Source organism: Erpetoichthys calabaricus, chromosome 11, assembly GCF_900747795.2.
Source record: "Erpetoichthys calabaricus chromosome 11, fErpCal1.3, whole genome shotgun sequence".
Taxonomy (NCBI): Eukaryota; Metazoa; Chordata; class Cladistia; order Polypteriformes; family Polypteridae; genus Erpetoichthys; species Erpetoichthys calabaricus.
The window spans coordinates 68,146,880-68,161,982 of record NC_041404.2 but is presented as its reverse complement, the minus strand read 5'-3'; the positions used below and the strand labels follow the sequence as shown (position 1 = coordinate 68,161,982).

Below are 15,103 nucleotides of genomic sequence, written 5' to 3'. Positions count from 1 at the left end.
TATCTATCTATCTATCTATCTATCTATCTATCTATCTATCTATCTATCTATCTATCTATCTATCTATCTATCTATCTATTGTTTTCGTACCTTATCAATTGTGAAATGTGTTTTTTGAATAGGTTTGATTCATTGAAGTGATCACTCCTGCTGCGTTCAGTCAGTTCACGTGAGCCGCTGTCTTGTGTGATGATGCGATGTCCACGGGTTTATTTAATGTTAGCTAAGATCCGGCAGTTAAAAGTTTCTGGCCACAGCAATTTTAACTCTGTCACAAAGTGATCCAAACTGTCGTTTATACCTCGTGTCTTGTCATTAAACTTGTATCTCACGAATATGGCATTGCAAACGGCAGCGGGTCAGTTCACATGCTTACATGGGAGGCGTGATGACGCGATATATTTTGATACATATCAAAATACCCGCGCTTGGCAGCGGCGAAGTACCGCTTTAAAATTTTTATTAAGAAGAAAAGTAAACCTTTTTAAACTGAGGGAAAATGAATCAATAATTATTTCTTAAGGATCTCTTTGTATATCATATTGTCAGTTCACCCTTCCGGCTGTAATATGACCAAGCTGTGTGCTGAGCTTACTCTTCAGCATGAAATCTTAACGTGGTTTGTGCCCTTCAGAATGAAAACAGCATTTACCTTTTTAATAAAAGGCGAGCTTTTAAGCCTGAGAAATCACCCCGTAAATGCACACGTTTAATTGCACATCTGTTAATATGTATGCTTACACAGTATTAAAAGACACTCAACAATTAACGTTATTTACCTTCGTTCCCGCATTTGACTCGTGCTGTAAATCTCTTCCTTGTTTTCACTTCACGTGATTACGTAGGAGGCGTAATACGTGATGACGCGATACGTGACTCCGCCTCCTCCATTAGAGTATATGGACAAAAAACAGGTTCCAGTTATGACCATTACGCGTAGAATTTCGAAGTGAAACCTGCCTAACTTTTGTAAGTAAGCTGTAAGGAATGAGCCTGCCAAATTTCAGCCTTCTACCTACACGGGAAGTTGGAGAATTAGTGATGAGTGAATCAGTCAGTCAGTCAGTCAGTCAGTGAGTCAGTGAGGGCTTTGCCTTTTATTAGTATAGATACACATAGGAAGTATTAATTTATTTTCAGTCAAGTCATCTGCAGCAAACCTTTATAAATGAGGGTTTCTCCTTTTTAGATAGTGCAAACTGTTTCTTCTTCATTGAGGTTTTCTCTTGGAGAGCTTTTTTCATTTCATTGAAAATGAAAGCAGCAGCTGCCAAAATATGTAGCTTTCTTATTAATTTTTCAACATTGTGTAAAATAACTTTATAAAGTAACATAAAAGGTTTAAATACTGGTTATCCTTTTACACTAAAATATTACTAAAGAGATACAAAAAAAGTAAAATGGATATGTTCTTTTTCTTTAAGGAGATTTAATATTACTGAAGAAAGAAAAAAAAAAATTAAACAGCCAAATGGGGCTATGCATACGAACTTAAAAGGTTTAAATAAAACAGAAATATATATTTTATTTTTACTTGCTTAACTTGTGGAGGGTGTATCCTGTAGCAAAGCCCAAACTTTTTTCGTGAAAGCCCGTTTCAGTAAATAAGTCTTAAAAACGGGTGTAAAGATATTGACAATAAGCTACGCAAACCCAGGAAGACATGGAATCGTTTAAATCAAGTATCATTACATCTTCCTTTCTTAAAGAGAAGTAAGGCAGTACTTATAAGCTTACATATTTATATATAGACATACATATATATATATAGACATACATATATATATATATATATATATATATATATATATATATATATATATATATATATATATATATATATATATATATATATATACCTGTATCCGAAGCCGTGCAAGCACACTCTTGAGAATGCAACGTATAGTTGTACAGAAGAAAAGCAATCTTGCCTCAAATGAATGGCAACCTTTTGTAGGTCTATGAACTTAATTTAAACTTTAGGTTTACACGGTGCTTTCTTTCCGAAGTACCTGCACTCATGAATATGTCTGTATGTGTCAGTCGGTCAAATCTACGTGCTTCGCACCGGCGAAGTACCGCTTTTAAATTTTTATTAAGAAGAAAATAAAACGTTTTTAAATTGAGGGAAAATATACTAATAACAGTTTGTTAAGGATCTGTTTTTTTGTGAAGCTGCCTTTACTCGAGTGATCACTTCGACCTGACTTGGTGGCCAAGTATAAGCGTTACCTGGTAGGTAACCACCCATACAATCAGATTGTGAATCAGACTACGAATGCCGTGAATGTAATTACACACTCACTGCACTTGCTTACGGTAATCGAAACTGGGACGTCAGCGCTAGAGGGGCTTAGCAGCGGTGAAGTATTGCTTTTAAATTTTAATTAAGAACAAAAGAAAACCTCAGAGGTTCGATTCCCGAAAGGGAGTGAAGAGAGTGTCCGGTTACCTACCAGGTAACGCTTATGGTTGGACAGCAAGTGATGTAACATCAGCCACGGTGCCTTCAGTTGTGAGAAGCAGATCATAGAATGATTGAAAATAGTTTTGCATTTACCTTTTTAGTAAAAGGCGAGCTTTTAAGCCTGAGAAATCACCCCGTAAATGCACACGTTTAATTGCACATGTGTTAATATGTATGGTTACACAGTATTAAAAGACAGTGAACAACGTCAGTTACCTTTGTTCCCGCGTTTGATAAAAGGCGAGCTTTTAAGCCTGAGAAATCACCCCGTAAATGCACACGTTTAATTGCACATGTGTTAATACAGTGGTGTGAAAAACTATTTGCCCCCTTCCTGATTTCTTATTCTTTTGCATGTTTGTCACACAAAATGTTTCTGATCATCAAACACATTTAACCATTAGTCAAATATAACACAAGTAAACACTAAATGCAGTTTGTAAATGGTGGTTTTTATTATTTAGGGAGAAAAAAAAATCCAAACCTACATGGCCCTGTGTGAAAAAGTAATTGCCCCCTGAACCTAATAACTGGTTGGGCCACCCTTAGCAGCAATAACTGCAATCAAGCGTTTGCGATAACTTGCAATGAGTCTTTTACAGCGCTCTGGAGGAATTTTGGCCCACTCATCTTTACAAAATTGTTGTAATTCAGCTTTATTTGAGGGTTTTCTAGCATGAACCGCCTTTTTAAGGTCATGCCATAGCATCTCAATTGGATTCAGGTCAGGACTTTGACTAGGCCACTCCAAAGTCTTCATTTTGTTTTTCTTCAGCCATTCAGAGGTGGATTTGCTGGTGTGTTTTGGGTCATTGTCCTGTTGCAGCACCCAAGATCGCTTCAGCTTGAGTTGACAAACAGATGGCCGGACATTCTCCTTCAGGATTTTTTGGTAGACAGTAGAATTCATGGTTCCATCTATCACAGCAAGCCTTCCAGGTCCTGAAGCAGCAAAACAACCCCAGACCATCACACTACCACCACCATATTTTTACTGTTGGTATGATGTTCTTTTTCTGAAATGCTGTGTTCCTTTTACGCCAGATGTAACGGGACATTTGCCTTCCAAAAAGTTCAACTTTTGTCTCATCAGTCCACAAGGTATTTTCCCAAAAGACTTGGCAATCATTGAGATGTTTCTTAGCAAAATTGAGACGAGCCCTAATGTTCTTTTTGCTTAACAGTGGTTTGCGTCTTGGAAATCTGCCATGCAGGCCGTTTTTGCCCAGTCTCTTTCTTATGGTGGAGTCGTGAACACTGACCTTAATTGAGGCAAGTGAGGCCTGCAGTTCTTTAGACGTTGTCCTGGGGTCTTTTGTGACCTCTCGGATGAGTCGTCTCTGCGCTCTTGGGGTAATTTTGGTCGGCCGGCCACTCCTGGGAAGGTTCACCACTGTTCCATGTTTTTGCCATTTGTGGATAATGGCTCTCACTGTGGTTCGCTGGAGTCCCAAAGCTTTAGAAATGGCTTTATAACCTTTACCAGACTGATAGATCTCAATTACTTCTGTTCTCATTTGTTCCTGAATTTCTTTGGATCTTGGCATGATGTCTAGCTTTTGAGGTGCTTTTGGTCTACTTCTCTGTGTCAGGCAGCTCCTATTTAAGTGATTTCTTGATTGAAACAGGTGTGGCAGTAATCAGGCCTGGGGGTGGCTACGGAAATTGAACTCAGGTGTGATACACCACAGTTAGATTATTTTTTAACAAGGGGGCAATTACTTTTTCACACAGGGCCATGTAGGTTTGGATTTTTTTTTTCTCCCTAAATAATAAAAACCACCATTTACAAACTGCATTTTGTGTTTACTTGTGTTATATTTGACTAATGGTTAAATGTGTTTGATGATCAGAAACATTTTGTGTGACAAACATGCAAAAGAATAAGAAATCAGGAAGGGGGCAAATAGTTTTTCACACCACTGTATGTATGCTTACACAGTATTAAAAGACAGTCAAAAATTAACGTCATTTACCTTCGTTCCCGCGTTTGACTCGTGCTGTAAATCTCTTCCTTGTTTTTAGTTCACGTGATTACGTAGGAGGCGTGATGACGTGATACGTGACTCCGCCTCCTCCATTAGAGTATATGGACAAAAAATATGTTCCAGTTATGACCATTACGCGTAGAATTTCGAAATGAAACCTGCCTAACTTTTGTAAGTAAGCTGTAAGGAATGAGCCTGCCAAATTTCAGCCTTCCACCTACACGGGAAGTTCGAGAATTAGTGATGAGTGAGTGAGTGAGTCAGTCAGTCAGTCAGTCAGTGAGTCAGTGAGGGCTTTGCCTTTTATTAATATGTATAGATTATCCTATCACCAGGTTACTATGTTTTGGCAACATTAAGGAGTGTTTAGTACATAAAATGTTAAAAAAGACTGTTCTTGGTCATTACTCCATAATAATAGTTACCACTCTGGATTCAGAACTGTTTGTAATAATGTCTGTGCCTTCTCTCTTGTTGTAAATGATGTTTCAGATTTGGACAATAGACAGTACAATACAGGTTTTTCATTGATACAGTATGTCAAAGGCCATTGATAGAGCTGATCTCTCTCTTGTGCTACACAGACCATCAGCTGTTGGTTTAGATGCTTCTGTATGTACAGTGTATCATTTAAGAATTATTTATCTCAAAGATTTCAGTGTTTGAAAGCAGTTAATATGTCATTAGACTTTCAGAAAATAACAAAGGTGTCTAACTAGGGCCTAATTTTGGTCATGTTTATTTTTTTTATTCATATAAATTATATTTATTTAAGTTATTTTATTAATTTATATTCTGATGATACTTTTTTGTACAATTCATCTCAGTTGGCTATATAGAGCCTTCTTTAAATTGTTCAAAAAGCACTTCTAACTATTAGATATATGATAAATGTTGAAAAAGGTAAACATTTTTTGCTCTCCTGTAAAAAAAAAGCGTGAAATTATGCTGTTGATGCAGAAACAAATCTTGTTTTTTTAGGAAGAAGGTTTTGGAGGCTGTTTTTTTTTCTGTCCTCAGTTATGGTGGCATAAAGTATAGACCTGCTTCCACTTCTGAATTTGAAACCCTTGATGCTATTTATCATTCAGTCTTAAGTTTATAATTGGTAATAAATATGATATTTATTATTGTGATTTATACAGAAAAATGGAATGGACTTCTCTCCACTTCAGAATTGATTGACACTGAACTTTCTTGTTAAACCGTCCTCATAGCTGGCTACAGTACTTTCATTATTGTATTACTTGGGCTAGATATTCCTTGAATTTATTCTGACTTGTGAAAGTTGCTTTTAGAGATGGAGATAGTGCTCCATATTCCAGGAATATAGTTCAGAAATCTTTGAAAGTGGATGAACTTTTCACATTAGAATGTTTTAAGTATGAATTTGTTTGTTTTGGCACATATTTTATTTAGTTTTATGTAACTTGTAGTATTTTAACATTTTATGATATCAGTCCTTATATTGTTTTCCTTCCCAGTCTATCTTGGCGGTGATCTCATCAGACCCGCCTCTACTGTAAAAAATCTTGGTGTCATTTTTGATTCCTCCCTCTCTTATTCTGCTCACATAAATCACATTAAGAAACTTTCTTACTTTCACCTGGTGGTAATGTTTTCTTCTGTTATTAATACTGAAGAAGGCCCAGATCTTTGGTCACGTCATGATGCAGCTTATTTATTGATTCAGCCATATGAAGAGGCCCGGTTGGCACACATTGGCTAGGTGAGAATGAATCCCTGAAGATGTTCTGTAGTATTAGAAATTCAGTGACAGCACAATACTTAATTTTCTGGTTTACCTCATTCATGCTGACTTAGTTCTCAAGTAAAAAAACATACTGTACAGTATAAACCATAAATGCTAGAAAGTTGTAATTTACATACTGTATCTCAGTACACAGGAGTGAATGTTTTGCATTTTACAAAAGTAGCAGCATAGAAAACCTGTTTCCAGTTTAGGCTTAACACTTTTTGATCACCCCTCATACAGTATATGGCTGTTTTTAATTTTGTAATGAACTAGATTATTATTTTATGAACAATTATCTGTAGTATAGTGTTAATGAAAATGATAGAACAAAATTTTTTAAATGTATTGTGAACATGTTTTTTTTTTTTTTTACACATTACTATTTTGGTTACCCTTTTTAGATAAAATTATTTTATGATGATTACAAAGCTTTAGGAAGAATTAGGAAGAATTTTGTCATTAGTGTCATTTGCTGTTTATTTACATACACAGACACAATCTTATTTAAACAGTTCATATTTTCTTCCTAGTATTCCATCTAAACAATTGTAGGTTTAATGAATATTTAGATGTTCTTTGCAGGTCTTTTATGGTTAGGAATACAAAAGAAAGTGTGCAGATATTTTATAAATGAGAATTATTCCCTTGCTAAGAATATAATTATTTCTCTTGCTATTCTTTTAAGATTCTGAAGAGACCAAACAGGCTGCTTTGGAGATGAAAGAGGAGGACCTGGTCAGTGAAAGAACAGAAGCATTTACTACTGCAAGAAATCTGCTCACTGCTGGAGCTGATGCCATTGAGAGAGTTATGAGTTCATACAAAGAGGTGAGAAAGATGTTTGTCTGGGTACAAATGTTACACACTTTTACCACATTACTTTAATCAGAATAACATTAGCTATTTTACCTGTCTGAGGTGATATGGTCCCTGGAATAGGGTCTGTATTCTTCAAGCAGCTAAGCTACTAATGTGTTATTATTTTAAAGGCCTCATAGTATAAATTGAAATATGCATTTGTTGTTATTCTTCTTTAGGGTGGTCAGATGTTGAAATTAAGTTTGATCCAGTAGTTATCCTTTTGGTAGTTCAAAGCTTTAACAATATATGGATGTGTTAGTAGAAAGCCAAAAGAGAAGGGTTCGCATGTTTTTTGTTTTATTTTTTCCCAGTTGTTCTTGTTTGCCACCCTGAAACTTTCAACTTTCTTTCAATACTAAAAGAAACACATGATGGACAACACTGAAAATGGATAATGATATGAAAGAAACAGTTAATCTGCTGTGTTGATTCAGTGTTTTAGAAAGAACATGAAATTAATATTACTGCTTTTGATTTATGTGGGAAAATAGTAATTTTTGTTTTTGCTTTTCTTATTTCTGTCTATGGTGCATGTTGAATCAGTAATTTTAAAATACCCCCCATATGCATTAACATTATATTCTCAAATCTGCTTCATTGTCATATATAAATTTAGACATCAATCACTACAAGATTGATTAATTTTGAAGGTCTTCTTAGATGTGTAATGATCAGTATGCAACAACTGAGTAATTTCTTAATAAACAAAAATAATATTTGTTTGCTTGTGAAAGATTAAGATCCTGCTACTATATAATAATCCTGAAATCTAATTCTAACTATAAAAGTTACTTCAGATGCCATACAGATATGCTGCCACCTCGAATGTTTTTATATAAGAGACAACTTTATGATTTGTTAGGGTAAATATGAAATTTACTACTGTATTATCTTCAGTCTGACTGCTTAAGTATTTTTGACAAATGGTACTTCTCTTGGTTTCTTAAGTTGCTTTTTAATGTTTTAATTGTCTGCTTGATTTTATCAAGAGGGCGATTTGTTTCCTATTTAGAAAAGGCGCTGACTGCAGTTACAGTGCAGTAATTCATTCCCGGATGTCCATCCTTCATTAAACCTTCTTGTCCTACCATAACTAAAAAGTTAATTAATCGACACTGATCTCAGTTATTGCCATAAGTGTCAATGATCTTACAATTAGTGATTGAAACAACAAAAAATACTTAATTACTTAATAATCTGCAGTTTAGAGCTGCAGTCATTTTATTGGTGCAACCACAAGAACTGAGACACGGTGCCTACCTTATCTCATATTTCCCATAACAGCCCATTAGGCTTCTGAAGCAGGGGTTCATTAATTTTTTAATCTGTGGACCCAAATCAGAAAATCAATACCATACAACGAAACAAGAAAAGCAACACAGCCATACCTAGACAAATTAACAATGGCTATATACTGTAATAAAGTATTTTTTTTCATTCATGCATATTTCTCATATGACTTTACTAAAAGAGAAAAGTGGAAAGCAAGCATACTGTTGATTAAACAATAAATTTCATCAAAACAGAGCTTAGATTTCTGAGGTGTATCACTACCAGTGTAAATGTTTAGTGTAATTTTTAGGTGGTTCTTTGTAATGGGCAAAGCATAATGATATGATTTTTGAAAGGATAGTATGAATGCCGATTTAACTAAGTCTCTTGACTAATGCATCATATAAGTTATAAAGAATCAAAAAAATAGTTAATCAATGCCATTAACATACCTTGTCTTAAATAACATTTTTAAAATAAAGATTTTCAAAGGAGCCCCAATATTAAAACATTCTTCTAAATAAGTTTAAAAATTGTTCAGCAAATCCCAGTTTTCTTTTTAAAAAATTCATTAAACAGAGTTCAGTTAATTTATTAGTAAAATATGTATGCACTATTTGTATTTTATATGGGAGATAAAATAATTCTTCATGAAGAATTCAATAAAAAAATACAAATGTTTAATACTGCTCACTGACATTGAGCTAAACGCCAAGTGCGTTCTACATCCTGTCTTGCTTGTCACACTAACAGTAGATTGAAATTTATTGAGCAACTTGAAAATAGTGTTAAGAGAAGGAATTTGTCCTCACCGTTGAACTTAATAAACAATCATTTTTGCACCTCTTTTACAGATTTACTATAGATTCAATGTTTGCCATAACGACGAACAAGTGATGAGGTACCAACTAGTGTACATGACCACAAAAAACTGCATTTAGCATAAAATACTACCAGAGAATTATATATACTCCCCATCACTGTCTCACCCTCCATGGCATCCTTAAAATTGTCACATCCATAACCATGTGGTGACCCATCACAAAAATAGATTTGACTCATAGTTTAAGAAACATTGCTGTAAAGTATTGGGAAATTTCTCATGCACCAGCCACATCTGCTGCAAATTTTAGGCAAGCAACAAATGGGTGCACTAAGTCTAATTTGATTCTGGTATACATTGCACAGTAGAGCCAGACTTAGTCTGGATAATGTTTTATTTCAACCTGCCATTATTAAAGGATATAAAATCTAGCTGTAAAATGTCACAGTGTATTTGGTCATTGGTTAATATGTGAAACTTTTGCTAAACAGAGAATGCATTTTATGGGTCTGCAGTAACTTCATGGTCAGTGGTTGGTTTCAGCCTGTTTTATTAGGCAGAAACAAGACTGCTTTAGGTGCCATTTTTAAATACTCGTTTTGATTATTTGGATCAGTGTGATTTTAAACCCGACAGAGTCACAAATCCACTAGACTGCAGACAAAGTGAAAGCAATTATTGAAGTCTGGTCATTGACAATGCTTAATGTGATATGAATATAGACAAACCTCAAAGAAGTTTGAAAAAACTTGTTTGCTGTGTAAACGTGGTGAAAAACATTAAAAATAAATCAACAAAAAGGAAATGTGCACTTCAATAATTTCCTCCATATCTGACATGTCGCAGAGCATTCCAGTTTCTGTGCAAGTATTGGTTCTTATGATGTTTTTGCTTTCAATAGAAAAAGTAACTGGACTTAGGCTGTTTCTTGAGTCAGTAAAAAAGCAGAGCTTGAGAGCATTCAAACCTGAGAAAAGGTACTGTGACATAACTCACACCTGGGACTGTAAAGGAGGTATGTTATGGCCCAGTCCTAAAGCATCAGATTTCTGTTACAAAGATGAGCAATTTTTGTAAGAATGTGTCTCTTTCTTGCTATAAAGTAAGTGGTCTCATCAGGTTGGGAAGTAAAAGCTAAACGTCCTTAAAATAAAGCCTAATTTAAACATTTTTTTTTCTCATTCTCAGGTGACTGAATTGGCTGGATATACTGCACGTGTTCATGAGATGCTCATAGTGTTTGAAGAAGTCTGTAATGGAGTGTTCAAACGTTCATCAAGTTGTGAGGTTACTAGCATGGTTCAAAAAGGTGTTGTAAAGCATGGCATTCGTATAGAAGGACTTCTTGACATTCAAGGTATTCAATAGTAATCATGTTCAGTAATTTTTTTATTGCACATTTACTGTGGAAATGTATTTGCATGAATTTTACAAGTGCTGTGACACAGGAATTTAATTTAGAAGAAAATTAATTAAGCATATTTGTATTTTAATACAGGACAAGTAGTTGACGTGAATCAAGGTATTACTTGTGAAAATATTCCAGTGATCACACCAACAGGAGATGTTGTGGTTGCCTGCCTCAATATCAAGGTAAGTGTACATTTTGAATCAACAAGGCTCTCAATTTGTATCAGGTAAAGGGATTTTAAATGATTTTGCAATGGATAAAAGAACGTCACATTCAGAATATAGTTTCAAATCATAATGGGTAGATAAAAAACAGCATACTATCATAATATAAAGAATGTTCCCCAATAGGCACACAGTATCAGGTTACATCTCCATTCTTTCATAAAGGAAAGCCTTTGCTTTTAACTTTTAAGAGACTTCACAGATCTGCAACAACAGCAAACTTCTTCATAAGAAGGATTGTGTACAATGAAACGCACTACATACTGTATAATGCTTATTTGGTAGACTGGTACATCTCAAGTATTTAATGTTATCAGAATACATTTTAGATGTATTGCCATAGACAAAATATAAAAAGTTTAGTTAAAACTTTAAAAAGCCATTGAAATTTTCCTTTGTAATAGAAATATATTTTAAAAGTAACTAATAGGATAACTAGCTAGTTTCAATTAACATGACCGTGATCTCAGTTTGATAACGTGTCATAAGAAATTCTAAATATATTTTGTAGACTGTACGTACAGCAGGCCAGATTTTCATGTCCAACTGTAGACATATACACTGTCAAAGGTTTGGGACTCAGAAATTTTCATGTTATAGAATTGTTTCCTTTTTTTATCACGAAACCATTACATCAATTTTAAAAATATAGCCATGATATTACTGGTGTTTCTAACAGCTATTATGGAACTGCTTGAAATGATTAATTTTAATTTATTATTCAAATGTGTCTGCGAGTGCTATTTTCAGCACCCATTCCTTCAGTGTCCTAATTGGTCACCTCACTTTGCTTATCCTTAATTAGTCATGAATAAATGCTAATTGGCTATTAGAAAAACCTTTGTAATTGAATTAACACTGCTGAAACATGTTATTCTCTTCCCATGTGCTGCAAGGTGCTGGCATTCCTAAAGTACAGTATTGTGTTCAAACATGTCAGGCTATTTTTTTTTCTTTTCAGAATTAATGTTATTCCTTGCAACAGACTGCCAAGAAACTGGAGATTTAATGAAAAGGTGTCTATTACTGTGTTGAGTGAAGAAGGCAAACTAGAAATAACCAGAACATAAAAAGAAGGGGAATGCCCAGGTACACAACTACAAAAAAAGAATAAGTACATCAAAGTTTGCAAATCAAACACCTTATAGTTACTCAATTAACATCTTCCTTATTTAAATGCAAATACCAGTGTCATCTGCAACCGAGAAAATATGATTCCAGGATGCTGATCATAATATGCTTTTCCAATCATCTTCCATCCAATGTTCTTTTGTCCATTTCTTTTCTTTTTATTTGGCATTTTCTAAGGCCAGCTTTCTAGAATTGTCTTTTCTTTGCTGCAGATGACACTGGTATTTGATGTGCATTTAATGAAGAAGCCAACTGATAGACCTGTAAGGCAATTGTTTCTCATAACTACTAGAACTGATGTACTGTACTTATCCTCTTATGCTGTGGTGTATCTGGACCTTCCCCTTATTTTTCTGTCCAGGTTAGTTCCAGTTTGCCCTTCTCTCTTAAGATAGTAATAAAGACATTTGTATAAAATGTTCCGTTTCTTGGCAATCTTTCACATGGAATCACCTTAATTCTGCAAAAAAAAAATAAATAGTCTAACATGTTTCTTGAGGAACCTATTTCATTATAGACATTTTTGAACCCAGAACTGAACTTTAGAAATGCCAGTGCCTTCCAACCCAAATGAATAGAATAACAGGTTTCAGCAGTGCTAATGTAATTACAGTTAATAAGTTTTCTTAAAAGACTAATTAAGGAGAAGCTAAGATAGTTGACCTTTAGGAGAGTGAAGGAATGGTTGCTGAATTTCTAAGTGAGTCCAAACTTTTGACTGGTAGTGCATTGAATAAAGTGTAGAATACCATTAGAAAATTAAAAGAATACATAGACATATTGTGTATAGTCCAACATAAAAACTATATTCCCTAAGGGCCTTTTTTACACCTGCTAACAGTGTCTAGCCTTTAATGCAATGCCATTTTTCCTCCAATCAGACTTTTTTATAATGTTTTCCTGTAATGCCAAGCTTTCCATTCACCAGTCTTACTAAGAAAAATTAGAAAAAATGAAAAAGCGTGACTCAACTATCCACAAAAAACTGCTAATATAGACACAGAATGTTCTTATTTTGTGGAATGTTTGTGGCCAATTCAGGATGCCTGATTAAGTGGAGCCGTACTAAGCGGCTCCTTTCTTAATTCCCCACTGCCCTCTTGTGTACATTGACTTAGGGCCATGTGACAGTCACACAGTTACAAAAGACCAGCCTGTTTCCCACAGTCTTAACAATGGACAAAGACAGCACAGCAGCTAGGACTGGAATGTAGGATGAGGAAACGGAGAGGAGAATTGCTCATTTGTAAATGCTTGTGAACTATGGAGTTGGCATGCAACTGGAAGAAACTAAATTTATGCAGATTTTATACGATTTGTGTCGATTGTGAAACCTAGGATGCAGCAGTAAACCTTGTAACATATGTAAAAATTCATATGTCTTCATTTATTTGTGTTTGTATTCAGTCATTTCTACTACTCGTATCTGCTGCCACCTTTATTTTTGTATATATTGTACTTCAGGTAGAAGAAGGCATGCACCTGCTAATTACTGGCCCAAATGGCTGTGGGAAGAGCTCATTGTTCCGAATTTTGAGTGGACTGTGGCCTGTTTACCAAGGTGTGCTTCGCAAGCCACCACCGGAGCATATGTTTTATATTCCACAAAGGTGAGCTTGCATTCCGTTCATTAGGAGCTCTATTACATTTGTAACATGAACAGAGTCATAACCTTTGGTGGTACCCATGATACACTTTTTGCAACAGGAATAACAACTGAGAATCATTAAAGGTAAATTAAGTTCATCACCTTTGTAGATTGTAATTTTATGTGTATACAGTATGTATGTTTATAAACACATAGACTCACATACACGCAGAGGCCAATTCAATAGGTACACCTGTCTAGTATTGAATGCAGTGTTCTCCCTAGCGTCTTTTAGCCAGGTGCTCCACTCGGCTAATTTAGTTTACCGCCCGGCTGTCATCTTGCATGACGTTGTGAGATGACAGCTGCAGATCTACAGGCACAGGCAGATCTAATGATCTGCAGAGATGGCAAGGGACGAGCGGGCAGGTGGGTAAATATTTTAGAAGCTGGATCGCAAGTTGCGAGGGGAGATGAGCAGGACGGGATGTTGCTGATCACTCGATGCTAAAGCAAATAGCGGAGGGGACGAGGCGGAGCGGAGTTCACAAGCAAAGAGAATGGGGCAGTGGGCTTTTGAGAGGGGGTGTACATGCTAATAGCGGGGGCGGAGCAGCTTAATACAGTAGCAAGGAGTATGGAGAGGTGGGCGGGCAGGAAGAGGCGGTACATGCTAATAGCGGGAGCGGAGCGGCAGTTCACAAGCAAAGGGGATGTGGAGGTGGGCGAGCGAGAGAAGGACTGATAAAATAAAAAAAGTCTAGTGGAACCAGCCTGTCAGATATCAGAAAGGGCGTCAGGAAGTGACGTCTCTGCTCTCAGTGTCAGTGCAGTCTGTGTAGTGCTGCTAAGCTTATGTCGAGAATAAAGTCGACATTTCCACTTTAATCTCGATGCATATGTCGAGAATAAAGTCGACATTTCCACTTTATTCTCGCTGTTTATCTCAAGATTAAAGTCGACATGTTGACTTTATTCTCGTAGTTTGTCATTAAAGTAGAACATCGTGAACTAAACTTCATCTTAAAATGAATATTTAATTTACTAGATTTTCTCAAACCCCCTCATAAATTATGTAGCACATGAAATGCTTTGTGTTAAGCGTTCCCCGGCCCATGTTAATCGCTACGTGCTTCTTAAACTGACTTTCACTTGCACTAAGAGGAGGCGCAGGAAGCGATCACCACACAGAATACATTAATTTCATGATATTCCTGCTCCCTGAACATTTACAATGCTAAGATAAGTGCTTGATATCATTTTCATGATGAAATGCATTAAAGCATGTACTAATCATGTGGGGGCACGGTGGCATGGAGGTTGCACTGCTGCCTCGCAGCAAAGGGGGTCCTGGTTGTTCCCAGCCTTGAGTTTGCATGTTTTTCTGGTAGGTTTACTCGGCGTGCTTCAGTTTCCTTTCAAAGTCATGTAGATTGTGGGGTTTGGTGATGCTAAATTGACCCTGCTAGTGTATGTATTGCTCGTATTCACCCTGCAATGAGCTGGCACCCTGTTCAGGATTTGTTCCTGCCTCGCACATGATGCTTGCTGGGATGGGCGCAACCCTGAATGGATGGCATAA

At 35.9% G+C, this 15,103-nt stretch overlaps 1 protein-coding gene across 1 annotated transcript in view; it reads left to right on the top strand.

The window, feature by feature from the left end:
• Positions 1–15,103, top strand: part of abcd1 (ATP-binding cassette, sub-family D (ALD), member 1) — an 87,829-nt gene that overhangs the window by 44,872 nt on the left and 27,854 nt on the right. The window contains exons 3-6 of the mRNA XM_028813284.2: positions 6,897–7,039; positions 10,356–10,524; positions 10,666–10,760; positions 13,398–13,543. Coding sequence (XP_028669117.1) covers positions 6,897–7,039; positions 10,356–10,524; positions 10,666–10,760; positions 13,398–13,543 — 553 coding nt within the window. The remainder of the gene's footprint in view (positions 1–6,896; positions 7,040–10,355; positions 10,525–10,665; positions 10,761–13,397; positions 13,544–15,103) is intronic.